General features: G+C 40.6%; 1 protein-coding gene across 1 annotated transcript in view; it reads right to left on the bottom strand.

Moving 5' to 3' along the window:
* ELOVL4 (ELOVL fatty acid elongase 4) overlaps positions 1 to 26,159 on the bottom strand; it is a gene marked incomplete at both ends in the record, with an annotated part of 31,441 nt that extends 5,282 nt beyond the window's left edge. The window contains 3 exons of the mRNA XM_079550237.1: positions 5,022 to 5,102; positions 7,796 to 7,983; positions 26,057 to 26,159. Of these exons, the coding sequence (XP_079406363.1) occupies positions 5,022 to 5,102; positions 7,796 to 7,983; positions 26,057 to 26,159 (372 nt within the window). The remainder of the gene's footprint in view (positions 1 to 5,021; positions 5,103 to 7,795; positions 7,984 to 26,056) is intronic.
* Positions 26,160 to 27,238: the final 1,079 nt, after the last annotated feature.

Genomic DNA, 27,238 nt, shown 5'->3' with positions numbered 1-27,238 from the left:
CTTAAGAATAAAAATAGCCTCCTTTTCTCCACAGGATAATAACTGCTGATTATTATGTTTATATAGATTTTTTGCCTGAAAGCTCTTTTTTTTTGTCCTCCTGCTTTCCATTCTGAGGTTTTACTACTATTTATTCGTACAATGGACAGGTATTGATCTAATCTCAGAGCTCCCAAAGTTTTATGAAGGCATTTTGATCATTAGCTTACAAATGCAGAAAAAAATCAAACAGATGTTACATTTGTTCCCCAAAGACATGCAAGCTATCAGTGACAGAAGGTGGAAAGTAGAACAATACACCGACATGTAAGCTATTTAAGGAGTGGATGGTTACTGTAAAACTGTTCCTGTAAAGCATCAAAAGTTATGACCTAATCCAGAGTCTTTCTTTGGACATAGCATGAAAGAAAGATATAGCTTAAGAGAAAAATATGCATTAAAACAGATGTACTCCTGTAATGAATAATACTATTTATGACCATACAATTTCTGTCAGTTTTCAGATGCATCAAATGTAAATCTATTAAAACACCAGATGGCACAAAAGATTACACTATAGCCTAGGATTAAGGGAGTCAACAAGAGGTCCAATCCTATGAACTCTGCTTGCTGCAGGGTTTTTGAACAGAGGGCTGTTTTAACATGGAACTCTGCTCCTGAACCCTCTTTTCTCGTTTGAGGTTGAGGCAGCCATCCAGAAAGGGGGTGTAGGGAACAGGACTTCTTTTTTAAAGAGAAGTCATATTCCTTCTGCTTCATTTATAGAATTTTATTTATAGAACCATGGGGCTTATTTTATTAAAATTGAAGTTCTCTTTTCACAGAAATTTAGAGGAAACTATTCAATCTGTAGACTCATTTAAAGAACGCAAGTAAAAGCAAGCAGACTACAGTTACAACCACAACTCATCATTGCGATTACAATCAGCACACTTAAAACTAAAAACTAATTCACTGCAGATTCTGACTTTTAATTCTCATCTCTCCAGAAATACCAACAGAAGATATCAACCTGTTCTGCAAAACAAGAACACGCATGCATAAGCAGAGGGTGCAAGTGACTATTCACAGACATTAAAACATCTTAATTCACACAGAATTACGAAATCCTTTACATCAAATACTGGAGCATCTAACGGAGAACTCCTTGCCTGGATTTACAAGGGCTGCTCTGAAATTAATGTCTCCTATGTTATTACGTTGGGCCACGATGTCAGAGGCAAGTGTTGGTGGGATGGCAGTAGAGGTTGAGCCTTTTCGCCAATATTCCATTACATTTTGTTGCTGTGCAACAGATGGCAGCAGAGGGGCATCTCTGATGACAGAATGGCATCTGACATGGAAGTGCATATGAAGCAAATGAGTACCACTGAATTTCTCCATGAAGAAAAAATGACACCCATTCACTGAACGTTTATGGAGACGAAACAGTGGAAGTTGGCAAAGTGAAGCAGTAGATGGTGCATTTCAGCAGTGGTAACATGAAAGACAAACCATGTTCTGGATGGCCATACAGAGCTGTCATACTATGAAATATCATACCGTGTCTCCATCAGCTCATCTGTGCAGATCAGTAGATTACAAACAGGGAACTGTACATTGAGCTTAATATTGACTTCAATGCCTTGGAAACAATGGTGACAAAGTTTATGCCAGGTGAGTCCCACAAACGCTCACACAGGAACAGAAAGAATACTATATGCAAGTCTGTCAGGACCTACTGAACCAATATTAGGCTGAAGGTGATGGTTTCCTGAATCACTGTCATTAACAGGGACGAGAAACGGTGTCACCATTACCAGCTGGATCAAAACTGCAGTTCACAGAGTGGCAACATGTGAATTCCCCATTGAAGGAAAAGTTCAAGACATAGCCCCCCATGGGTAAAACGATGTGCACTATCTTTTGGGATAGGAAAGGGATGATCTTTTTGGATTTCCCAAAATATGGACAAACCATCAACTCTGACTGCTACGTTGCAATGCTGACTAAGCTGAAGGCTCAAACATCCAGTGTCAGGCCAGAGAAGACAATCTTTCCCTTGCAACACAATAATGCCAGTCTCTATATCAGTTCGAAGACCATGGAGCACACTGCCAAACTTGGCTGGACTGTTTTATCACACCCACCATATAGTCCATATTTGGTACCTTCTGAGTTAAATCTCTTTGGGCTGATGAAAGATTGACTGTATGCACAGCATTTTCCTAGCAATGACGTCACCATAGCAGCTGTGAAACAGTGGGTCACCTTTGCTGGTGCATATGTTTATGAGCATGGTATGGGTATGCAGGATCCTGTTCATCGCTGGCAAAAATGCAGAGCTAATTGTGGTGAATATATTGAAATTCAGTGCTTTGTAGCTGAGAATGTGCTCTATCAAATGGTGTTATCTTGCTCTTTGTACTTGGTGTATTTTCATAAATAGAAAATAAATAGGAGGCATTACTTTCAGAGTGAGCTACATCTCACCTTTTTGCTTTTATTTACTCTGAAATTATAACCAAAATATTCCTCTAAGATGCAGCTCCATCAAAAGCCCCTGTTGAGGATTTTTCCCCATTTTTTCTTGAATGCTGTTTTTTTAAAAAAACGAATCATGAAACACAGTCCTCAGCAACCCACCAGCACAGTAAGATGGCTATCCACTATATCCAGAAGATATTTCTTGCACTTTTGAAGTCTAGTTTCCATCCCCTCCAGTTGCCCACTCCCTCTTGTAGGACAAAAGCCAGTCGAACTCAGATGAGATTACAGTATAGATAGAGGTTCAAAACAGTAAGTAGTGGTCCAACTTCTTCACACCATGTGTAAACTAACTGAAGAATTAACTGTCAGTGGATGTCAGAAGCCTGGTAAAGTTAAAGAAAACTTACAGACTAATTCATGGAAGCACACCCCCTGAATAATCAGGGAAACAAAGAGACTATCTCTGCCTCAGGAGGTCTGTAAGCTGTGGATTGCTGGCACTGCACTCCACAGGGCAAGTGCCACCACATGTCCTGTCTTACACTGCTCCCTTGAAATAACCTCTGGTTATTTGTCTTAAGACAAAAGTGGTTTAGAGAGGAGAAGGAAAACATCCCTCTGTCATCCAAGACTGCCAAATCTTTGCTTTGGAACCGCTAACCAGCTCTCTGGACTCCCTGTAGGCAAAAAAAGATCCTTTGAGCAGGCCACTACATGTCAACTTCCTATTTGCACTTTATCCAGAAATGATAAAGATACAGAGAAGATATCAGGACTTCTAAATTTCCATTCAGATTGCCACATGCAATTAGTTTGACAGTATTTGTTCCAGCTTCCCAGCCTCTGTAATAAAGCATGATACTCTGAGAAGTTGGCCAGATGCTTACTTTAGACTCCTTGGTTAAATTCAGTACAAGTGTAGAAGTATAGTTTTCTACTCACTGCTTATGGCCTTAAATTGAGAATTTACTCAGAACTACGAGATTATGATCATGACAAGATGCTGCTATCTTGTCCAATAGCAGATTAAACAACTACTGAAACACTTCAGAAAACTCAGCATTTTTCCCAACTCATCACTGCAAATTGAGCATATTACAACCTAGAAGTTTAGAAATAAAGTTTATGCAAATCCACAAAGTTGCGAAATCTTAAAAAGCTGAGAAATAAAAAGAATCTTGGCCACACATACCATAGGCAATTAATATATTGTACTGGTCATTTTGTCTTCATTATTTAATAATCCTTTGTTCCTCATAATAAACAAATTAGAAGATAATTCTGTTGATTGGGTTTCATATCTGTACAGCCTGTCTACACGTACACCTAAAAGTGAAGCTATTAAATAGCTTTCATGTACAAACTGCTACATCTTTTCTGCTTAACTATAATAAAAATGCCTTTAATTTATTTCACCACTGTCCCTCGCTATCATTCAGCTGAGTATCAGGGCATTCTATTTTGCCTGTCTATTGGAAAAAGAAAAAAAACACAAATAAACAACAACAACAAAAAACCTTCAAGCATTTTTCACACTTCAATTATTTGCTTTTAAACAAAATAATAGAAGTATTTAAGTGAACAACACAATGAATCCACAATACTGGTAAAGACAAAAGACAAGTGACTATCACTGCTGTTCTTCAATATCAGCCATTATACAGAAGTTTTAAGACACCAAGTTGTCTTTCTCACTACCACTCCTGCCACTTACACAGGTGTTTGAGTACCCATGAACAGTCATTTTGTTGAAACATTTTTTTCAAGATGTGCTATAGCCATCCAAGGTACTCAGATCACAACACGCTTCCATTGCATTTTTAGAAACATGTTATAATCTGTAGTGGATGAAACTTGCAATGACAGCTGCAAGATTCTCAAGAGTCAGCTCTGCTGGAAGATAAGGTTTAACACATGAGCTAGTCAACAGAATTACTTAAGCTAACAAGCATCCGCACTTTGATTTTAATTTGAATGCTTTCCAAAATACACGCATTTGAAATCTAAGCTTCTGCAACAAAATGTACTGATAAAACATTTGCCAGAAGCTAGCAAGAGTTCATGAAGCCAAACACAATAAAGAAGACAAAAAGTTGCCTCACCAGTATCAGCGAAGTGCAACCACAGTATGTGCTGACAAATCTTACCTGCTTTGATCTAGAACTACACCTTTACTGTGGTTACACTGCATCATAAACTGCAGCATAGGCTGGCAACCAAAGCACGCACACAAAATTTATCCTGGCTCATGCAACAGGGGCTGAAGCCAGGGATGGTATCTTTAAGGCTACGCTTCCTTGCAGCAGTCAGATGAAAGTTAATGCAAACACACTGATGTTTGTGATTAACCCAGCTATGTGTAACCTAATGAAGCCTGAAGCAGTCTGAGAATGTAACGGGATACAGTATGGCTGACAGCACGAGTTTGGAAACTGTATTTTCAGACAAAACTTAAAACATAGTCTTATATATTACACACACACACACACCAATAATAATAATAATAATAATAATAATAATAATAATAACAATAATAATAAAGAAATACTCACCCTAACTTCGTAAACATTATCTGAATAATCCACAGTCTGGCAGACATAGCTGTACCCTCGAGCTCTTGATGATAAAAACAGCTGAAAATATTAAAGCCATACATGAGGAGGAAGATACTATATAAACCAAGTTGAAAACAGTTATCAACAAGTTTCTTGCTGCATCAAACTTACCTGTATATAGTACTTTAACTGTCCTAATTTGTCTTAATAATGAAGAAAACCAGTATTTAGTTTTAACAATCTAACACTGAGCATTTTTTCCCTATTATATTAAAAGTACTAATTTCCTTGCATGTATTTCACCAGATAATTAGAGACCTGAACAAATACGACCTTAAGATACTCAAACATGATTCTTCTCTTAGAGGGCTCTCGATTCAGAAACAAAAAACACCTAGTTGCTTTCATGAAGAATGATAGAAACACAAATGCTGTGACAGCTCAGAGAAAAAAGAATTCTCTCCAACAGACAGGGATTAGACAATCTGCTTCTACCATTCTTAGAACAATGTACCAATCAAAATCCAGAAAAAAATCCCTGAAAAGCCAATGCTGAGCACCTGTAAAACATATTTAGAGACACTGCATGAAGAGAACTGCCCCAGTTTGTGCCAAGTTTGGAATGGTGTAAAGCATATCATGTGCTCCTGTAGAGCCATGCCAAATAAAGTGTATTGCAATAATCAAAGCAGGAAAAGATAAACTTGACATTTGAGCAAGTTTTCATTGGAAAGAAGTGCACTTGCCTAGAGCTGTAAAAGGCTCAAGTAATACTTTTAATTTTGATGTTTGCATATGCCATGATCCAAGATTGTTTATAGCCAGGTAATCCCACTCTGTTAAGGTGCAAAAAGATAACATAACTTGTAAACTGGGAACTGTTACAGTAAAGAAAATTAATGCAAGAACATCTCTAAAACAATCAAAGATCTCAAGAAAGAAATTCAACTATTTCTGTGTCACCAAAGCTTGTTTACAAGCTACTGTAAAACCACTATTCTTCCTGTGGTTCCACATGGGCATGAGCACATCTGAACATATCAGAGAACTACAGAATAGCTTTGTGTGCATCGTTACAGAAACTAACCATTTTCTACTGTGGTCTGTGATAATTAGGTAATTTCTCCAAAGTTCACTTGGCAAAGGCAATAATAAATTTACTTCCCTAGCCTGAAGCTACTTCTTCAAAATGGAGTAAGAAATACATGATTTTGTGGCAAAATGGGGCTCTGAGCCTGAGACTTCTGAGTGTTTGAAGATCAATTTGCATCTAGATCTCAATCTGAAGTTGAGACCAATATATGAGAGTTTTGGACTGAAAAATCTAGCAGCATTTTATGATTCATCATTTTAATCTCTGTTATCAAATTGAACAATGCACTTAGTAACCAGGATGAATATTTAAATAACATTTAAATTTAAAAACAAAATCTATGGATCTTATCAAAAGCACTTCACATTCAAATCCTATTCTTAGCAATACACAGAAACTTCAGCCATTCACAAAATACAAATAGAGTATCATTTTAGCTGTATCAACTACATTACTCATGACAATTACAACAGGAGCACATAGGTAATGTAAACCTCATATGGGCTGAAGTAGAAGTTGCCTGGCTAACGACAACATTTGAAACTTGAATACTTGTATCAGTCCCTAAGACTGAGAAAATCACTTCTTATTACAAGTGTTGTATGAACAGCTTGTTTGGTTTAACATCCATTGAATAACCAATTGGACCCATTTGAAATAGCAGGAAATTAGAACCTCTGTCTGCAGCTGGGCAGTTACATTCATTTGTATATGAATTCAGTGGTTTGGCAATGCTACACAAATACATTTATTATCTCATAAGCAACAGAGCTTTGAATATGAACTGACCATAAGCTTGGTGTAATTCAGCTTATGGATAATACAGACTCACTAAGAAAAAGGTGAAAGAGACAGATACAGGAAAAAAAAAAAAAAAAAGGCAGTGAACTCATTTCAGAGGAATTTCAGTTTTAACCTGCCAAGATGCCTCATCAATTTTATCCATTTTCACAATTATCTTTAGGTGACAGCACTAAATTCTGAGTTATCTGCAATATCTTATTACACATCTGAATAGTGCAAGGAGACAATTTAGAGGAAATTATGAATGAGGTGTTATGGCAAAGAATTATGACTTAAAAACAACTAATCAACTAGTACGAGGATTTGGAGAAAGGTCAATATAAAGAAAAATCCCGTTTTCCTGGCAAAAGTGTTGAACAGGCCATCTTGAAAAGAAATTCTGTAATTTTAACCATGTTATCTGTTTCCTTATTTCTGGAAATACATCTTGTAAATCCACAATCTTTCAGGATCCACAGTCTTTCAGGAAGGCCCTTAACCCACATGAGCAAAATCACCGTAACAAAAACTACTTCTTAGGATCATATGTATTCTGAATCACTATTCTAGAAAAATGATTTCCAAACTGTTAAATAATTCCCCTTAAATCTTTGTGGATTCCAGTTATTCTCCCCAGTATTTACGTTAACAGAAATCTAAGAAAATCTTGGTCTAGATAGTGTACAAATTCTTTATACATATCCATCTAGGTATTTTATTCAAATCTCAATGTACCTAACTACCTAAATGCTCACGTGAAACACAGATTCCGTTTTAAAAATCTGGGCCAAACCCTCTACAACAGACATAAAACGCATAAGATTATTTTAATTTTGCATCTGTAGATGCCTTCAAACCTTAGTAGGAACTCCCTCCTCTAAGAGTGCATACACACCTCTTTGAAAATGAAGAAGTTGAGTAGAACCATTCCAAAGTTGTAAACAACCAACAGGAAACGTAACTGGAAGGGCTCTCTTGTCTTCATCCATTTGGGGCCCAGCCAAACAGTGAGGAGATAAATAGTGCTTATAGTCAGTGTTGGAAATGGAGACTGCATCAAGGGCCAATCATCGACACGTTTGTCTGGGGAGGATGAAGCAAACAGAAGGAGTCAAACTCTAAACAAATTTCATCATTATTTTAGGCATTGCATTCATTAAATATTATTTTCTCCTAGAATATCTGCATCACATAGCAGAAACACAATATATTCATTCTAACGGAATTAGAATAAAGAAAATAGTTTAAAAAATCACATTACTTCGTATAGAGACTCATTAAGCTAAACAAGTTCTACATTCCAATTCTACAATCCAAAACAGTAAAAAAAAATATATCAGGTAGCCCAAACTCAATCCAGTAATCCCCCAAAAAGCGTTTTACTTACAATGATCGGTGACCGCAGCAGCAATATAACCAAACATTCAACACCGTTCATTGAATCATAGAATATTCTAAGTTAGAAGGGACCCACAAGGATCACTGCGTCCAACTCTCAGCTCCTCACAGCACCATCCAAAATTCAAACCCTGTGTCTGAGACCACTGTCCAAATGACCCTTGAACTCCAGCAGCTTGGGGCCATGTCCAGTGCCCTGGGCAGCCAGTTCCAGGGCTCGACTACCCTCTGGTGCAGAACATTTTCCTAACCTGACCCTCCCCTGCCACAGCACTATACCATTCTGTCAGGTCTTGCTGCACTCACAGAGAGCAGAGCTCAGCGCTGCCCATCCGCTCCCTGTGAGGAGCTGCAGCCACTATGAGGCCTCCTCCCAGCCTTATATTTTCTAAATTGAAGATATCTAAGGGACCTCGGCTGCTCCTCAGAGATCTTACCCTCCAGATCCTTCATCTAAATCCTTTGGATGCTCTTTAACAGTTTTGCATCCTTCTTATATCTTGGTGCCCAAACCTGCACCCAGTGCTGGAGGTGAGGCCACACAGCACAGAGCAGAACAGGACAAAACCCCTCCCCTCACCTGTTGGCAATGCCTGATACACTCCAGGGTATGGTTGGCCCTTTTGGCTTTCAGGGCACACTGCTGGCTCATGTTCAACTTTCTCTCAGCCAGAACTACCAGACTTCTTTTCCCATGGGGCTGCTCTCCTGCATCCTCCAGGGCTATACATAGAGATTGCCCTGTCCCAAATGCAGAATCCAGCACTGCTCTTGTTAAACTTCGTGCGGTTGCTGATTGCCCTGCCCTCCAATCATAAAATCATTAAGGCTAGAAAGGACCATTAACGTCATCTAGTCCAGCAGTAGGTCTGTCATCGTAACATCCAATAACCATGTCGCTATATTTCTCAAGAACACTCTGCAAGACTTCTCTACTCTCAAGGGAATCAACTGCTCTTCCCAATTTAGTATCACCTGCAAACCTACTATGTACGCATTTGAGTCTTGAGACTAGATTGTTTGTAAAAACACTTTTAAGAAGTGTTTTAAAAAGAAGAGAACTTCTGCAAATGGAAGACACATAAATTTGGCAAATGCTGATAAAGTTAACAGATTTCTTATTTTAAAATTTGGCATAAAAATCTCCCACTATATATACTTTATATAGAGTATATGCTGTCAAATAACTTTCCTATTTGACGCATATCTGTCTGACGTGTTTCAGACAAAAAAAAAAAAGTAATAACATTATTGAAAAAATACTAGATAGAACAGTTCAAAATGCTCAGCTTAGAGTAGTCTATGCTTCTGTACTGGAGACAACAGGGTTTTTTTAAACTGCCTTAGAGTCACTCTTGGGATCTAGCATTGCACATACTCTAGGGCCCAGAATTTGCTATATAAAGTCCTGGATCTATGTCAAAAGAAGCATTCAGCCTGAAAAACCAGTGAAATTCAGGATTAAAAGATGGCTTTGCCACAGAGGACAGATGGAAGTGACTACAGTAATGTCTCTTTCCTCATTTTCTCAGTGTTTTCTTCTGCCCTTCTTATGAAGGCTAATCTCTGGCTATAGCAATAGATAGAAAGTAACTGTTCCATTACTAACAGCCCGGCAGATGCTGAAGTCAGTGCAGAAGGAGGGCAAAAGGTGTTCCAGGCAGCCACAAGCACCACATGGAGTGGATCTCCACATGCAGTCACAGAGGAGCCCACAGTGCAGTGGTGGATGAGGCCCAAAGGAGCCACAGCCATGGATACCCCCAGAGAAGCAGCCAGACCAGAGCTGCAACCTGTGGGGAGCGGCCTGTAGTGGGGTGGGAGGGCTGGGGGAGCTGCACTCCTGGGGAGCAGTGCCCAAAGGGTGGGCCCTGTGGTATGGAGCCATGTTGGGGCAGTGCTAAGAGAGCTGTAGCCCGTGGGAAGCGCACGCAGGATCAGTTTGGGAAGGACAGCATCCCATGGGAGGAACCTTGTGGAACATGGGCAGAGAGTGACCATGAGGGAGTGGCAGAAACCAAACACTACAGACAGATTTCAGTCCCCATTTCCCATTCCCATGTGTCACTTGTGGGGAGAAGGCAGGTAAGGGTGGATAGGAGGAAGGTGTTTGTAGTTTGCTTTTAGTTCTCACAGCTCTGGTCTATTACCAGTAGGTAATAAATCACACGAATCTCTCTAGACTGAGTCTGTTTTGCACAGAACTCTGGGGCAATGAGGTAGGAACAGAACAGCACTGCCATTCCTTCTCATTCCATTCTCCAGCCACCTTGCCTTGGTGGTTAAGAACATACATTAGAACCATATTTTTAGAAGCAGATGTCAGGAGACTTTCTGTATTTCTAATAAATCCCACACATTGTAGTCTACAGAAAGACAGCATGTACAGCACTGACTCATCTCGCTTCCTGTTGATTTTACAATATTTAACCTGCAAATTGCAAATACAGTGCTTTTTAGGACTGAAGCCATCAGTCTTAATAAGAAGCGGAAAAGGAGAAATAGAAACTAGCCTAGCTGCTTCCATTATGACTGTTAACAAAAGAGACAAACAAGAGAGAGGCAGCGTTGTTTTTGTGCATGGAAACCTGCAGTGAGCTGGATACTGCCAGAGTGATAGCAGTCAGACTTGGCACTGCAGCCCCTGACAGAAGCCACAGGCAAACAGAGCAAGGAGCATGGGGAGGACTGGCAAAAAAAAATAAAAAAATCTGGCTGTGAAAATAGAGGCAGTTAAATACAATGGAAGAAAAAAAAGAAAAGTTGCCTTCTACACTTCAGCAAGTCCCTGGGACAGGCAATTCTATTGCAATATAATGTACTCTGTGTAAAATAACTGCTGTCCAGTATAGTATACAGTGAGTTGACACAGAAAGAACTGCCCCATTTTCCACCCCTCATAGAATATTACCTACTGAAACTGAAATGACACTGCTGTGTTGCAATTATTACACTATGATCTCCCTTTTAATTCAATTTCCTCTTGCTTTTAGTGATCACTCAACAAAACTTAGCTAAAAAACCACAGTTATTTAAAAGACCATTAAAAAAAAAACATAGTAAAGGAGATTGTCATTTCCACATGATATGAGGCAGTGGGCAGAGATTTATTTCTGCCAAGTAAGGAGAAAGATTTCACTTCTTAATTAAGACAGTTCGGGAATAGTCAACGTGACAAGCTTTAATCAAATCTGCATCTTGCTTCAGACACTATAGTGCACAAAATGTAAAGAGCAAGAAAAGCAAGAGGCTTTCCCAGTCTCCTTATGTTGTTTAAGCAGTATAAAAAGTCAGGGACACAGTGGCTTCTATTTTCTGACCTGGCATTTCATTGCATCCTAACTGCTAAAGTGATGACTCTGAAGACAGGAAAGTGGAAGATTTGAGATGAACAGGAGATGAACATTATTGCCCACTGCCCAAAACAAGAAAGCATAATCTATCTCAGACCTCTTTCTGTGTCAGGAGGCAAAGATTATGCCTGTAGGCGAAAGGAAGGGGAACAATGAAATCTTTTATGAAAGCCCACTCGCAAGTCGGGTCCTCCTCACGCTTCATCAGAGCTGTCAACCAATATTTCACCCACTTTGCTGGAGAAAAAAAAACCAAAGAAATACATAAGTACATCTCCCAGCATAGAAGCGGATGGTATGCTTCCATACCTGCATGTTTTCTTGTTACCTTCCCTCTACATGGGGTTCCTGGTCTGTGAACCACTACAGCTCAAATACCAGCCTTTACAAAGCACAGATTGCACATCCTATTGCCCTGGGAAGGTGCCTGACTAGCATTTGAGCCTGACCTCTCCTAGGATAACTAAAAACATTCTCAGCATAACACACCTGTTTGAAGAGAAGACTCAATATTACAAGTCAGTTCACTTCTGTATCATAGATAATCAAAACAGAAACACTGCATTCATTTTAAGGGCATTTGAAAGACTCTATATCTGATTACTTTTGATTAACTTGATGGTGTTAGAAAACATGGTAATTTTTATCCCAGAAATTCTAGATATAAACAAACAGACATGCAAACAAAACAACATGAAACAATACAACTTATTCATCCTACTATCTTGCCTGGACAATACAAAGTAACTAGTTAACTTTTAGATCAGCTGAATATATCATTCTTGTTGCACAGAAAGCATTACAAACACAGTTTCCTTTCAGTTTACTGGGCAAGACTTCCTACCCAAGATCTATGCAGAAAACAGTTACACACACAGCTTTTTCCCAAATTTCCTTTCAGGATAGTAAGATAAACTCTTTCAAATCAAGAGAAATTAAATCATCTGTTTAAAGTGACAAATTTTCCAAGCTACTCAAAATAATAATAACCTCACCCCACCCTTGTTTTAGCAAAAACAGCAGAATTTTGTATCCCATTTATTCTCTGGTACAGACGGCCACAAAGGATTTCTGCAAATTACAGAGAACTGTGATAGTTTGAAAGGACATACAAGGGTGCCAAATCCTGCATTATTTTACATGTAATAGGTGCATTATTACCCGAAAAACAAAATAAACAAAAACAAAATAAACAAAAACAAAAAGCCCAGCTCCCCATATTAAAAAACAAAGAAACGAACAAACAACAACAACAACAACAAAAAAAACCCCAACCCCTCCAATTGCCTGGAAGCAAAATGAGCAATGCCTTCACTTGATTAGAATTGACAGAGAGTGACTGCATCTTTCAGGGGATTAATGCGTTTGTCTTTCAAATCCTAAGACCCAGATTCTAATTTGATCACAAATGAAACGATTGTTGTGATGGTACAACCTGTAGTACAGTGCTTTGTTGTAAGGTGGTACAAGTTTTGTAGACCAGACATTTAAAGCAGTACTCAATTGCAAAGTGAATCCAGAATAAAGGAAGGCATCTTTTAACAGCAGTTTTCTAGCAGGAACATGTTATGTAAGGCAAGAATCTTCACATGCATGAGATTTACCTGCCATTTTGCATACACACATTTTTAAGTCTCACGTTGCAAAGGCAACACAAGAGAGAGGAGAACACACATATTTGAAATTGCCTCAAAGCATCTAATTTTTTCAGGATTTATATCTTTATTGTGTGAGGCAATCAACAGGAAATATATGCAGGAACTGCTCCTCAAATGCAAGGTTGAGAGTAGAACCATTAAAAGGACTGAATATTCTACCATCCACTGTTTGAACAGGATGTAATTGTCCTATATACCTATACTGAAATATAGAAGGCAAAAGAAGATGAACTTCACAAGCAAGGCTGTACTGACAGAGACCTGAATTTAAAATCATTAGAAATGTCTATGAAGAGCACTGTATGTGTTTTAATAAGCAAATGCTTCTATTATGTGTGATTCAGCATTTCCTTGTCAATTGAGACGGATTTAGGTCATTACATTTTCTGCATGTTACTGAGCCTATGATTTTTTCCCCCCAATGAAGAAGTACAAACTTTAAAAGTAAGCAAAAAATGCACAGCACAGTAACTTGAACACCCATCAGGAGAAATCCTGAACCGATACAATGGTGACTATCTCTGCATTTAATATTAGCTTTAGAGGAAATACAACTAAAAGACACGACTTCTGAAATTCCTTGCACTCACATTTGTTTTATAAAAATAAAAACAATAAAATCAATGCAAGTTTTTAGCTCAACGACATGTGTACTCCTTAGCTATGAGGTTGCTACTCACTAATTTATCTGGAGAGCCTTTCGAAGTTATTAATAGCTATTGATACTATTCTCAGCGCAAAGACACTTACAGTGCCAATCCAGCACATCCATCTGTCCAATCACATTTCTAAAGACACTGCAGAAATGACGGTGGCTGTTTAAAAGTGGTTCTTAGCAGTGAGAGTTCTCTGCAGATCAGGCTGTTTATTTCAAACGAGAAGCCCTCCCAAAGCCCCATCACACGTTTGAAAAAGAGTTCCTCAAAGAAGTTAAATTTAGGTCCTGCAAGATAAGGAAGGCAAACCAGTAAGCAGTATTTGGTTGTTCAATGAAAAACTCTGTGGTATTAATCAAACAATTTCGCTTGTCAGCTCCAGTAGCACTACAATTCAGAGTTCTGATCTGTGTTTTCATTTTGTAAGAAAACACGTGAGAAACACCTTCGTGCACCTTGTAACGTAATGCATACAAAGTTACAGGATTAAATTCCTTCATAGTATTCCAGCGTTCTTCTCTACTTTTTATTTCTGGTGATGATTAATAATGTTCTATACTACATATTTCTCTTCCTACTTTTGTGTTATAACCACTGGCTCAGCCCCTTAAATGCTTACAAATGAATAAAATACTCACTGTGGCTACACAACCACTTGCAGACTAGTTCAGCTCAAGTAAACATCTCCGTGGTCAGAGCCCAGGCTTTTTAAATTAATTGGAGTAACACATCAGAACCACTGAGCAGTGCATTTATCATTACCAGTTTGTGGAGATTCTAAGAAAATACAAATAAGCAAAAACCACTACTTCAGTCTGACAAACTGAAGCCGCAGAACACACAAATGAAACAGCTGAAGCTACAAATGTAAGCTATACAACGGTAGAACTGCGTGGGCTCCATAACCTGAGACTGAAAATTGCACACTCAAAACAGGTTGATTGAATACCAACAGAAATAAAAGATTTTTATGCATTTATTTATTGTAATTTCAAGAAAGCATCTATACAGTTTGAAATTAAATATTCTTTTAAAGTCCTCCAGCTCTTGAATTAGCTTGTCTGTTCTGATGCAGATTACTTATTACACATATTCATTGCGCTCCAGTCCTCAAATGCCTCAGGTTATCAACCTTCCTCATGGGAAATCCTACAATAAAGGACCAAAGCCAGAGCACAAACATGCCCATACCATATCTGATTCATCAAAAACTCTGTATAGATTCCCAGGTGGGGCAGTGCAGGAAAGCAGAAGGGCTGGGACACCGGGAATGCCTAGTTTATGCTTGTTGCCTTTATCTCACCCATCATATTTAGTGATGTCTGCAGTCTGCAGGCGCTACAGGTATTTCTAAAGGAGTCTGACAGGTCAAAGATACCTGTATTTGTTGAGGAATACAGATATGCACTATACTTTACAAAACAAAGGCCTTCCAATCTCCTTTAACTCGTTTGTTCTAGCTTAGATACCTCCCTGAGAAAAATTTCTCATTTTACTTTCCAGTATGTATTTCCAGAGGCAGAGAACCCTAAAAAAACCTATTGCTATAAACTGTTAATTACACCTACTGCAAAAATTAGAATTAAGCTTGAAGCCAGTCAATTAATCATAATTTTCCATGGTAGACTGAAGACACATCATTTTTCCTCTCATTTGTGTACTTACAAGCAGTTTTCAGCTTGCTCGCATTTTTCCCCCTATTCACTGAAAGGCATATTCTCAGACCTTTAACCATTCTCATAGCTCTACTCTGGCTAGCCTCCAACACTGAAATTAGCCTAGCACCTGTTTGATGGGAAAATGGCCACTGTGCCAATGAAGTTTGTGCCACTTTCCCTCACAGTAGAGCTCTGTATCATCGTGCACACGTGCATGGTCAGAGAATTGTTTGCGTTGGACATGACCTTTAAAGGTCACCTAGTTCACCTCCCCTGCAATGAAAGGGATACCTTCAGCTAGATCAGGTTGCTCAGAGCCCCATCCAGTCTGACTTTGAATGCCTCCAAAGGATGGAGAATCCACCACCTCTCTGGAAACCTGTTTCAGTGCTTCCTTACCCACGCTGTAAAATATTTGTTTTCTTAGACCCAATTGCTATTTCCCCTTTTTCCATCTGAAAACATTTCCCTTTGTCCTATCACAACAGATCCTGCTAAAGAGTCTGTTGCTGTATGGACAACACTTCCAACAAGGGAGCACAACAGCAGGCTTCACTTTGGTCCCTTTTTAGCACACAATGGTACAAAGATGTCACATTCACTTAGATCTTAGAGAATAAACAGGAATATGCGAGTCAAGTATTTCATCTATGCTCAAGCTTTAACAAGAACAATTTAATCTCATAGAATCAAAGAATAATTAAAGTTGGAGAAGACCAGGAGGGTCATCTAGTTCAATCACTGAATTTGGTCGGGTTGAGAATAAAGAAGCATCACAATTTCATGGCCAAGTGTTATCGTTATAACAAGCTTTGAAACACCAACATGCAAGAAGAAAAAATGTTCTTCTATAGCACAGCAAATAATAAAAATATATACTCCAAAACAAAACAATCTCTCCTCCTTCTCCTTCCCCCCCCCAAAAAAAAACCACACCAAATAAAACCAAAATAGGTTTTAGAAATTTGCAGGAAAAACTAAATACTGTTTCATCCAGAAATTAGAGGTGCCTGCCCAAACCAAAAGAGGTATAGACAAGACTAACAGGTACTGCATGCAATAAACTGTGGTTTTCCTTTGTACTTCAGGGCTTTTCAATTGACTACTTATCCTAATATAAAACTATACACAGCAATACATGAACCTAATATAAAATCAAGATACCACACAGGTATGAAGAACATCTCCTGCAGCTACTAAACATCAGGGCAACATGCATATTTCATAAACTCCCATTAAAGTAACAGGACGCATAATCCCATTTTGTTGTTATAAGGTCAGGTGTGGTGTAACTGGTATTGTAAGTAGCATCCTAGTCTTCTTGGGACTCCTATAACTCAGCTGCTAGTATCATACCACCTTTGAGCCTGTGCACAGCAATTACAGGACGCACTTCTCTCGAGGCAAAGATTGAAATGAAATTAAGCTCAGGAGTCACATCAGTTCAGCATTTCATCAGGATTTTCAAGTCAACAAGACTGCCTTGTTCCAATTATTTTTTATTTACCTCCTCCATTGATTATGATTACTCGTGGGGACTACAAAAACTCTGCTTCAAGGAATAATAAAAATGTAATCCTTGCTAAAGCTTACACAAGATGTGCAAGATAATAAGCCCTCAAGGCTTGTTTTCATTCATTTGTCAAATCTGACTTTCCCAACCATCACAAAAGCAAGATACATTCCCAACGCAGTGACACCTGCATGCCTTTCCTGAAAGATTACAAGATACAGATGCAAACAGAACAAAAAACAAAATAGACAAACAAAAAGCACAGGCTGCAATTTTATGAACTAGGTGCACAGTGCTGTGATCAAGCATGTCTCTCTATTTCTACAGAAATATGTGCAGCATGAAATACACTTTGAAAAGATTTTCTTCTGCAATGTTTTCCTTATCAGAACTTCTCTTTAAACCATGTTCTATCTTTTAGTACAATTAAAATACCTGCATGAGTATTAGAGTATTAGTAAGCAGTCATACAAGCATACGATGTACACACATTCAGTGTTGCAATAGCAGACTGGAGTATTGGCCCACCTAGTATAAACTGGGGCTTTTGTAATGGCACAGGGTAGATGACCGCAGAACAGATTTTCTCCATAGACAGATCTATATTAGATTCCCTCAGATAGAAGCTAACATCCTTGAAAATTAACTGTTATTAATAATCCTTTAAATTAAAATCTCTGCAAGGTCTTACCCTCTGTAGAGAGAAGTTACACACTCAGCACTAATGGAACATTAAGTGCAGCACTGAAATATCTTGCTGATATGCTAACACAGCAGAAGCATACAGTTGCTTAACTACACAGCGACTGCAAACAACTTACACTGTTGTTCTCATAACTAAGAATGATTTGGGATTTCAGATGAGTATTTAGAGACTCCTAGATGCAGTGCGCAAACATGTCGGAGGACCAGGAATGGCAAATGAAATCTATTTAAAAAAAAACAACGAAAGAAAAAAGATACCAGAGAACATTTGCAAGGAGCTGCACAATAAATCCTGCTGATAAAACTGCCTGCTTTTGTTTGCATCAGCACGAGGGTGCTGCTAACTAACTTGGTTGTAGAAGGATAAACAAGGTCAAAAGTTTGTTTGGAGTACAACTGCATAAGAAGATATTAAAATGCATTAGCTCTTATCTTCCAAATTCAAGGGCAGAAGTAACATTTACAGTAGTGAGGTATAGCAGGTCTTCTGTTGGTACATCTGCCTCCACAAAAGAATCCCTCACAGAAGAATAACACTATAAGCCTCAACATGCTTTCAATATCAGCAATGACAAATCCAGGGGAAAAAAAAATAACAATTCTGGAAAAGTTGTTTTTGAAAATGTAAACTGAACAAGAAAGTGTTCTCCTGCCCAAAGATGTTCAGAACAATTATAAATATCGGAGTCTTTCACTAAGTATACGAGTAGAAAAAACAATGAGTTTGGCTGCTGTGTAATGCCATATCCAAATGACTGCCACAATTAAGTCTCTCTGCTTTTCATGGTTATCTTTCACGGTCACATATGGTCCCCAGATCTAAACTTTGATGATTTCTGAAATACTTTCTCACCCTTGATCAAAAATTCATAGATCACTGACACAGTGGTTAGACAGTATATAAAAGAAAATTTGGCCTAAGTATCAAAGTCCATCAGGGCACTCTGCATGAAGTACTTCAAAGGGATGCATTTGTTCCTAGCAAAATATTAAGTATTACATGCAAACCCAGAAAATACAATAAAACAGTCTCTTATTTTCAGCCCAGCTATTCAAGTTAGCACCTGTATTTCTTTTTTATTTTTTCCTATAGAGTGGTATATTAAACCATCTTAAAAGGAAGTATTATAATTATGATAGAGGAATAGAAGGACACAATAAATTTTTTTTTGCAAAGACAAGATTTACTGGCTCAACAGATGAGATGAAAGAAATGGGCTATAAATGTCTTCTTCCAGCAATATTTTATAACCATCAACAGAGCAATCACTCACACTTGCTGTAACTGGCAGTGGGATATGAGGAAATGATATTCACATTCAGGAAAAAAAATAAATAACCCAGAGGAAAATGCTCTCAGTGTTCTCAATCAGAATATCTGAAGCATAATACGTACAAGACACAGAAAAAGGCACTTTTGAGAAATGCAGGAAGAGATAAAGGGAAGAGGAAAACAAGATGGATATAAACCAAACTGTCAGAACTCAAGGTTATGATGAAACAGAGAAATGCATGTGGGAGGTGGATGGAGGGAGTGAACCAGGTGAGGAGCTCACCGTACAAGCCGACACAATGCCACCAAGAGAGAACATTCACAGCCAGGACTTAAGGATCAGGCCACTAAAACCAACTGCATGAAGAAAAGAGCTGAGCACTAGGCACCTAAGTGAGTAGCTCACCACAACCCAGAGCAGTCAATGCCCATAGGCCTGACACTGTTCTGCAATAAACGCAAGCCAAATTGACATAGTTTGTTACCTCACACCTTCTGTGAAAGAAAGGTAAACTACCTCATGTTTATCTTGAGATCCAAGCTCACACAGTGGGATTTAATACAAAGCACATAGCGCACTGTAGCTCTGGGCTTGCCTTGCAGCTATATATCACTTTTCCTGCTCTACTGGGTGCAGTCTTGAGAATTCTCATAGGGCTGCTTTCTGACCATCAGCAGGATGAGCCTCATACCCACCTTAATTTCTGTCTAAAAAATGCCAAAAGTACTTGCAGTCCATGTGCTCAAATGCACACACGTCTTGACAAAATTAAGCACAGTTACACATCACACCTAAATAAGATCAAGAAACTAGCTATTATCTGTCTATATCTTGCCAAGGAGGTCAGTCTGTATCACACACTAAAGTGAATTCCTTATTAAATGTCATGGTAGCTTCAGCTTTGTTTTAAATAAAATACAGGCTGAAAGCCCCATAGCACAGCAGTTTACTGTCCAAAGCCCTTTCAAGCACACTGTCCCAACTTCTACGCTCCAGGCACGCTCTGATCACACCAACACTCTCTAGAAGCCAGATAGCTTGTTCTTTCTGTGGCCAGTTCTTTTTAGCTAAATGAATTATCATTCAGCCCCAGTTTTTCCCAGTTCAAAAGCTCTACAGCACACACTACAACCATTTCCCCCTAATGTTGCATCCTAGCAAATTCTTCCTCACAAAGTTTTCCCAATGTCTGCTTGGAGCCTTTTCACTCATCCATCTTTCATCTCAACACTCCTTATTCTTTCCATGTGAATCTAATGACTCCAAAAACCTGTCTGGACTGGCAAAAGTAGAATCTTGCCTCATCCACATCTCATGGCCCTTGATCTTCAAGTCCTTAGAAGCATCTCTAACCTACCTCTTCCTCTACTGGTTGTCCTTAAGTTGCCTTTGACAGTCTTTCCTGGTTTCAACACAGAGCTGTGTTCGATACCACCTCTTCTGAATGCCATCACGATAACTATAACCCTGAGCACAGCATAAATATAGAATGACTACCACAATCAATCTGTAGTCAAGTTCCACTAATCAGAGACAACCACCTACAAACAACACTTCAATTCCTGGGCTCCATTAATGTACGCAACCAGTGCTGTCCCCAAGATGAACGACTCTGCTTCACGCCACAGATATTTCAACTGCTTAAGAGCTCCCTCCCTCCTGTTGCAGTGTAAGGCTCCTGCACAATGTTCTGATTTGCACCTCACTGATGGCACGTGGCCTCAGCTGAGAAACGTGATCTGCCAAGAGCTCCACAACAGTGGTTCACGGTGTGCGGTAATATTAAATGTCATTTGGATTAGCTACAGTAGATACTAAGGTCATGCAATCAGCTTGGTTAAATTCTGTTTAGTTTTTCAGCCATTTTTAAGGAAACTGCTTTAGCAGTATTGTCTTATTTAACACTAACTTCATAAATCAAACAGAACTTTGTATCACATTCTTACAGGTGCTCTGAAGGCCTTTTTCTTGTTTCATCTCTCTGCTGGAGCTGAGACTTGCAGTTTATCACTTCTTCATTTTATGAAAGAGGAGTCTTCCTTTTACAACTCAGCTTCTTGCTCACATCATTAGCCTTGCTTCAGGCTACTCCCTAAGGCTCCACTTCTTCAAGGTTGGTGATCCAAAACCTCTGAATGGGAGCTTCCACTTCAGGAACACACTTTTCTGAATTATGCTCCATTTCCAAATGTTCTTGCACCTGTTTTGCTCTGATTAGCTCTCCTTTGAGTTCTGCAACTTGATATCTTCTGGTGATGAAACATGGGTGAGGCTTCCCTCAAACACCCAGCAAAAAACTCCCCCCCGAAAAAAACAATAGCTGGTTTTTTTACATCAAATAAGTTCCTTCACTGGCAGTTATGAAGGATGCTTAATGAAATGCAAATGAAGCAAATTGGGATGCTCCTATTCTTTGGTTTGGTTGACAGTGGATTCACGTGTTCTCGCCTTCAGCATTCTTTACTTCTGCAATCAACTTCTCTAAATGCTGCTTCTGCCCCAGGGCAGCCAAACCCAATTACACTTACCCAGTTCTATATTTTCTGGCATTGGTCTTCCCTGTTTTACAAGGAAGTCTAAGTCTTCCCACGCCTAATCCTTGTTTTACAGTCATGGTCACAGATCAAAAAACTGTTTATTTGAGAAGAAAATTGCATTTGCAAATCAAGTATCGCCCAAATCACCAAGTCTGATGCTCCAAAAACTTAGGAGCACATTCTGTTTCCCTTCTGTGAAGCAGCCTGCAAGAATTTTTGTCTCGTTCTTCTATCTCTCTCCCCACCTTCAGTTTCTGAAGAACTTTCATCAGGATGCTTCTGGCTTCCAGCTCTGGCACAAATACTCCAATACAACAATATACTGCTTTCACTCAGATAAATCCACTGTTCTGCCAACCACCTCAATGAACTTTCTCCAGGCATAAATATCCAGGATCATTTGGCCATTTTCACTTTCTCCATGGGGTAAAGAATAAGGGAAGAAGAAGAAACGTGCTTTCTTCCAGTTCTTTTCCATGGGCTGAAAAACAAACTAGGATAGATTCCTCACATAAAGCTGTAGTCTCAAGACTTTCCCAGCACAAGATTTTACAGCAATTAGAGTTCCATGAGAGCAGCTCCACCAGATCACTGTAAATGTAAGTAGCTGTGAGTTTCCCCCATATTCCCTATCCTCATGCCCTTACACTTCTGGCCCAACTGATACAGCTGATGTCACTCCTGAATAAGATGTAAACTTCCACTTCAGTGGTAGGATGGTTCTCTAAGCAGCATCTTTTGCCTCTCTTTCCTCTTGATGGAAAAACTCTAATCTTATTAACTGCAACAGCTGTAAATAAGTGCTGTTCCAAAGCAGTCGCACATGGCCTGGGCTAGCCCTGCCTTCTTTTAACTTGGAGTTCCAAGAACAATAATTCTCACCCAAAGTCCATAAATCCTTCTGTTATTTAGCTCAGCACATTCAAATTAACTCATTCCCCTAAAATACCTCTTTTTGATAATGGGTTTCACACACTTCCTTTTCAGGCCAGTCTCCTACTCCTCCTCCCTAAGTGTCAACAGTCTCTTCACCCATGTTTTGAGATTTCCACATTCTTTCTTGGATTTTGTCCTGAGTTATTCATCTTAATAGTTCTCCTGGACTCAGCCTGGAACCTCCCTTTAAGTCATTTGCTCAGTCATCTAATCATACCCTTAATCCTTCCTGCCCAGATCTAACCCCAACCAGCTATCTGAGCCAGAAGAAAGAAGAAGCCCTGCCCTATCTATTACACATTCCTGCTCCCATGCCCTTACAGGAATAATGGCATGGAATTTCCTAGATCATCTTTCCTGATAATAATTGTTCCCCCAACAACCTTTTTTTATCCCTTGGTAATGTTGATAATGTTTTTGCCATTTCTGCCTCCCTTTAAAATGTATGGCTTCCTAAATGATCTCCTTCAGCCTCCTCAGATGAAGATACGCTGACAATGGATTTTAGGTTTTCATGAAGAGGTGTTTAAAAAGACTGTCAAAGAAGAGAAGAAGAAAATATGTATTTTAAATAAATTAGCAAGAGTAAAAACACATTTAAGTATTGCTAAGGCTGAAAATATATTTGAATAATAAATATGGAGGAAAAGACAGACTGTTGCTAACCATACAAGATTAAAGATTAAACACAAAGCCAAAAACAAAACAAAACAAAACAAAACAAAAAAAAAAAAAAAACCCAAAAAACACCAAAACAAGAAGAAGAAAAAGAACTCCAAGCCCAATGGCAATTGTTTTGGATAGAATGCTTAATACTAAAATCTGTGACATATTAAAAAACAAACAAGCAAACAAAAGAAACAGGATTTATCAGATATCTTTTTGACCTCAGAAAGGGTTGGTTGCTTTTTAAACATCACAGAGCAAGGTGGAAAAAGACCAAATCTTTACTGCATAAAACTGAAGCAACACAGTACTCAGTGGGATATTCTGGCAGTTACATACAGTCCCATCACAGGAGTATGGGACAACAGAGTAAAACATCTGCTGGGAAGACAATCTATTTGTGCATGGAGATCAGAGAGAAAGACAGATCTAGGCATCCAATAGAAGATGGAAGCAAGTATTGGAGAACAAATAATTTTGGTTTTATATGAATGAGAAGCCTTTGTGTAGGAGTTGTAGTGGGAATAAAATTTCTTCACATTTCATTGTGTAATTTTGCTGTGTAGTAGTGTTTCAGTATGATTTATTGTGTAATGCTATTGCATGGCATCATTTCTTGAGCAACTTTGCTGCGTGGTATAGTTTTTTATTTAATGATATTGAATGTTAGGCAATGGTCTTGCATGCCATAATTTGTGTTGGCTGTTGAGCAACATCACTGCCACTCTTGACACAAAGGTGAATTCACACAACAGCGTGAAATTCATGATCTTAGCGCACATTCACTCAAAGATGACAAATGGATACAATATCTTGCTCTGAATGAAGACGCATGCAGAAAAGCTGCAAACTGAGAGAGTATTTTAGCCAAACTTTGACATTAAAAGATGATTTTATTAGATAGCAATAATGGCACTTTCTTATCCAGAGCTACATGGTAATTGCATGGTATGATGCTACATTTCACATACCCACACCTGGTCGTAAGTACAGCAGGACCTTGTTTTTACAGACTGCTGGGTATAAACAAGGGTGGTAATATGAGTACAATGTGACTTAGGCTCTGTCCAAAACTGTCCCTGCATGGAATCACGAAATTCAGAACACGAAAAAAAACTCTCAGTCCCTTATGCCAAATGCAGTTAATGCACTTCATTATAGAGGATTCCTGCATTAACAGCAACGCCACTGATCTTAGTGTAATAACTTAAAAGTTTTGCATAGGATTAGCAAGGACTTGAGCATGCTCTACAAGCATCACAAGAACATCCTACCACTTAAGGTGCTCTTAAGTAGCGAAAGAGGAAACAAAAGTTTGCTCAACATGTAGTGCCAATGTAAGTAACTTATCTTTACCTTCCTTAGACAAACTTCATTTTTTTCATACTTCCCTTCTTTTCCTTACAACACACATAGTCTGTATACAGATTTAAATAAAGCATTTGAAGTTCAGGAAATATATGAGAACTTGAAACTCTCTTCCAAACAAAGCAAGTAAGGATATAAGGACATAAACTTAATAACCATATTTGTATTTACGTCCACCCAAAAATGCTCTTAATGGGATGGAATGCATTACCTGGGAACCTACAAAAACTGTATGCAGCAAGAGGCAGAGCAGGCACTGACAGCTCACAACTTACTGCTGCTGCAAGCACTTTCATTTGATCTCATATTCTCACAGGCTGCAAGTAAAGACGAAACGAATATGTATATAGGTTTAACAATTTTTAAAATACGGTAAGACCCAGTGGATAGACTGGGAAGGCAGCTCAGGAGAAAAAAAGCAAGCCTCTACACCTATGACAGATCAGTTTGTTATTTGGCAGATGGCAAAACAGAGGGGGGCAGAGAAGCAACGACTGCTGATGCAGTATAAGCTCCCGGCCCAAACCAAGGCTGCACGCTTCCCCTTAGCAGCCTCCCACAAACATTTGCTCCAGAGTGCTCCATGCGATTGTAGGCTTACATCTAACTAGTCTAGAGCTCATCACTGTGCAGTCAACTAAAACACGATGGAAACATCCAGAGAGGTGCTGTTGTTCTGTCAGCTGCGCAGGCCCACTCATGGCAGCAATGAACAGAAACTCTACCCCACTCGTTTCACTGACCAGCTTGAGGCCGCCATTGACACGCAGCAGTACCTGCGGAGCTACCTGTCAGCGGGTGACTTACTGCCTCATCTGCCGTCCCCATACCGACTCTCAAGGCATTTCCTCTTCCTTCAGCATCTTCCATGCTGGGTGTCAATACGAAAACTGAGCACACTGAAATCGGAATACAGCAGAACGACCCCCGACGCACTTAATACAAAGCGAAACGCTGCCGCAGCGATGGTAACAGCCATTTCCTCGCCGAATCGCTGAACTCCACCATTTGCAAAGCGCGAGGGATGCTGTCAGAGGGCTCCCGGCTGCCGCGCAGGTCCCGGGCCGCCGGAGCTCCGGAGGGAACCGAGGGACCCCAGAAGAACGCGGCCGCCCGGGGAGGCTCCGCTGCAAGGTTCGCGGCCAGAGAAGCGGCACCCCCGGCCCGTGGGCAGCCCTTCACCTCGCGGCTCCGAGACCGCCCGTGCCTCGGGGGATTAAAGCGGATAGCGAACCCCCGCGCCTCGAGAGGACGCGCCCGGGCACCCCGGCAGGAGCCGGTCCCGACCCCTCGGCCGCGCCGCGTCGCCGTGGCAACGGAGCCATTTTGAGCGCGACAGTGCCCGCGGGCGGGGGGCGCGGGGCGTCGATGGCGACGGCGGCGCTGCGGCGGGGGCGCGGGGCGGTGGGCGCGGGACACGGCCTGGCGCGTTACCTCGGATGCTCCAGGTCCAGCGGTAGAACTCGAGCGTGTCGTTCAGCACGCTGGACACCAGGCCCGCGGCGCGGGGGGGCTCGGCGGCGGCGGCGGCACCCATGGCGAGCAGCAGCAGCAGCGGCGGAGCCGGCAGACCTGTCCTCGGTGCTTGCGTCCGTGCCTCTGCGCCGGGGCTGCTGCTGCTGCTGCCCTTCTACAGCCGGGGATGTGATTTAAATCTCTATCTCTCGGTATCTTCCCTCTAGACTCCGCCTCGCTCCCGTCACCGGCTCCCGTGCCCCGCGGGCAGGGAGGAGGGCGCGGAGGCAGAGGCGGGCGGGGAGGAGGCGGGGGGGGGCGCGGCGCGGCGGCCGCGGAGCATCGGTCCCTGCGCGCAGGCGCACGGCGGCCCCCGGCTGCGGGGAGCAGGTGCAGGGCCGGGATGGGCGGCCGCGTCTCGTCTTGCCTTTCTTTTTCTTTCTCTAATCGATCGTTTTTTTAACTGGTCGGAGGAATAAATGTGTCATTCAGCTTTTACTTTCTTCATCCCGTCTTTCTCCTCTTAGGATCATAAAGTCGTTAATGTTGGAAAAGACTGCTAAGATCGTCTACTTCAACAGTCAGCCCTCCTCCACCGTGCCTGCTAACAATGTCCCTCAGTGCCACATCCACGCATTTCTTGCTTAGGGGCAGTGACTCCACCACCTCCCTGTGCAGCCTGTTCCAATACTCCTTACTGAGGCACTTGTGTGAGCCGTACCCACTCCACCTCAGGTTGCTGGCATGAAGGTGTGGGCCTTACAGCTTTCCCCAAGAAAGCTCACCATTACTCCAAGAAACCTCACCATCATCCCATCCACTGCTGATGGGCTGTTGGTGGCACTGCCGTAACAAAGCAGCACACCCACACTTCTCTGCCTGCCATCAAAGCATGTCTCCCACCCACATGCCTCGTCCACCTCTTCCCCAAGAGCTTTTATGGTTATTTCTTGGCTCAGAGGGGTTTGCCCACCCAGTCTATCTCTGAAGGCTGCAGAAGAAGCTCCTATGGCAAAGGCTGGTGAGACTGTTCTGCACCCAGCACTTCAGCCCAAACAAACAAGCTCTCTGCCTGATGTGGGTGCACCAGATGTTCCTGACACCCTTTCCTTCTTATCTCCTGCCAACTTGTCTCTCTCTCTCCTATGATCCACGTAGCGT

The sequence above is a fragment of the Tetrao urogallus genome (assembly GCF_951394365.1).
Source record: "Tetrao urogallus genome assembly, chromosome: 2".
NCBI classification, from domain to species: domain Eukaryota; kingdom Metazoa; phylum Chordata; class Aves; order Galliformes; family Phasianidae; genus Tetrao; species Tetrao urogallus.
Note: the sequence above shows the minus strand (reverse complement) of the source record. Positions and strands in the feature narration are given on the sequence as shown.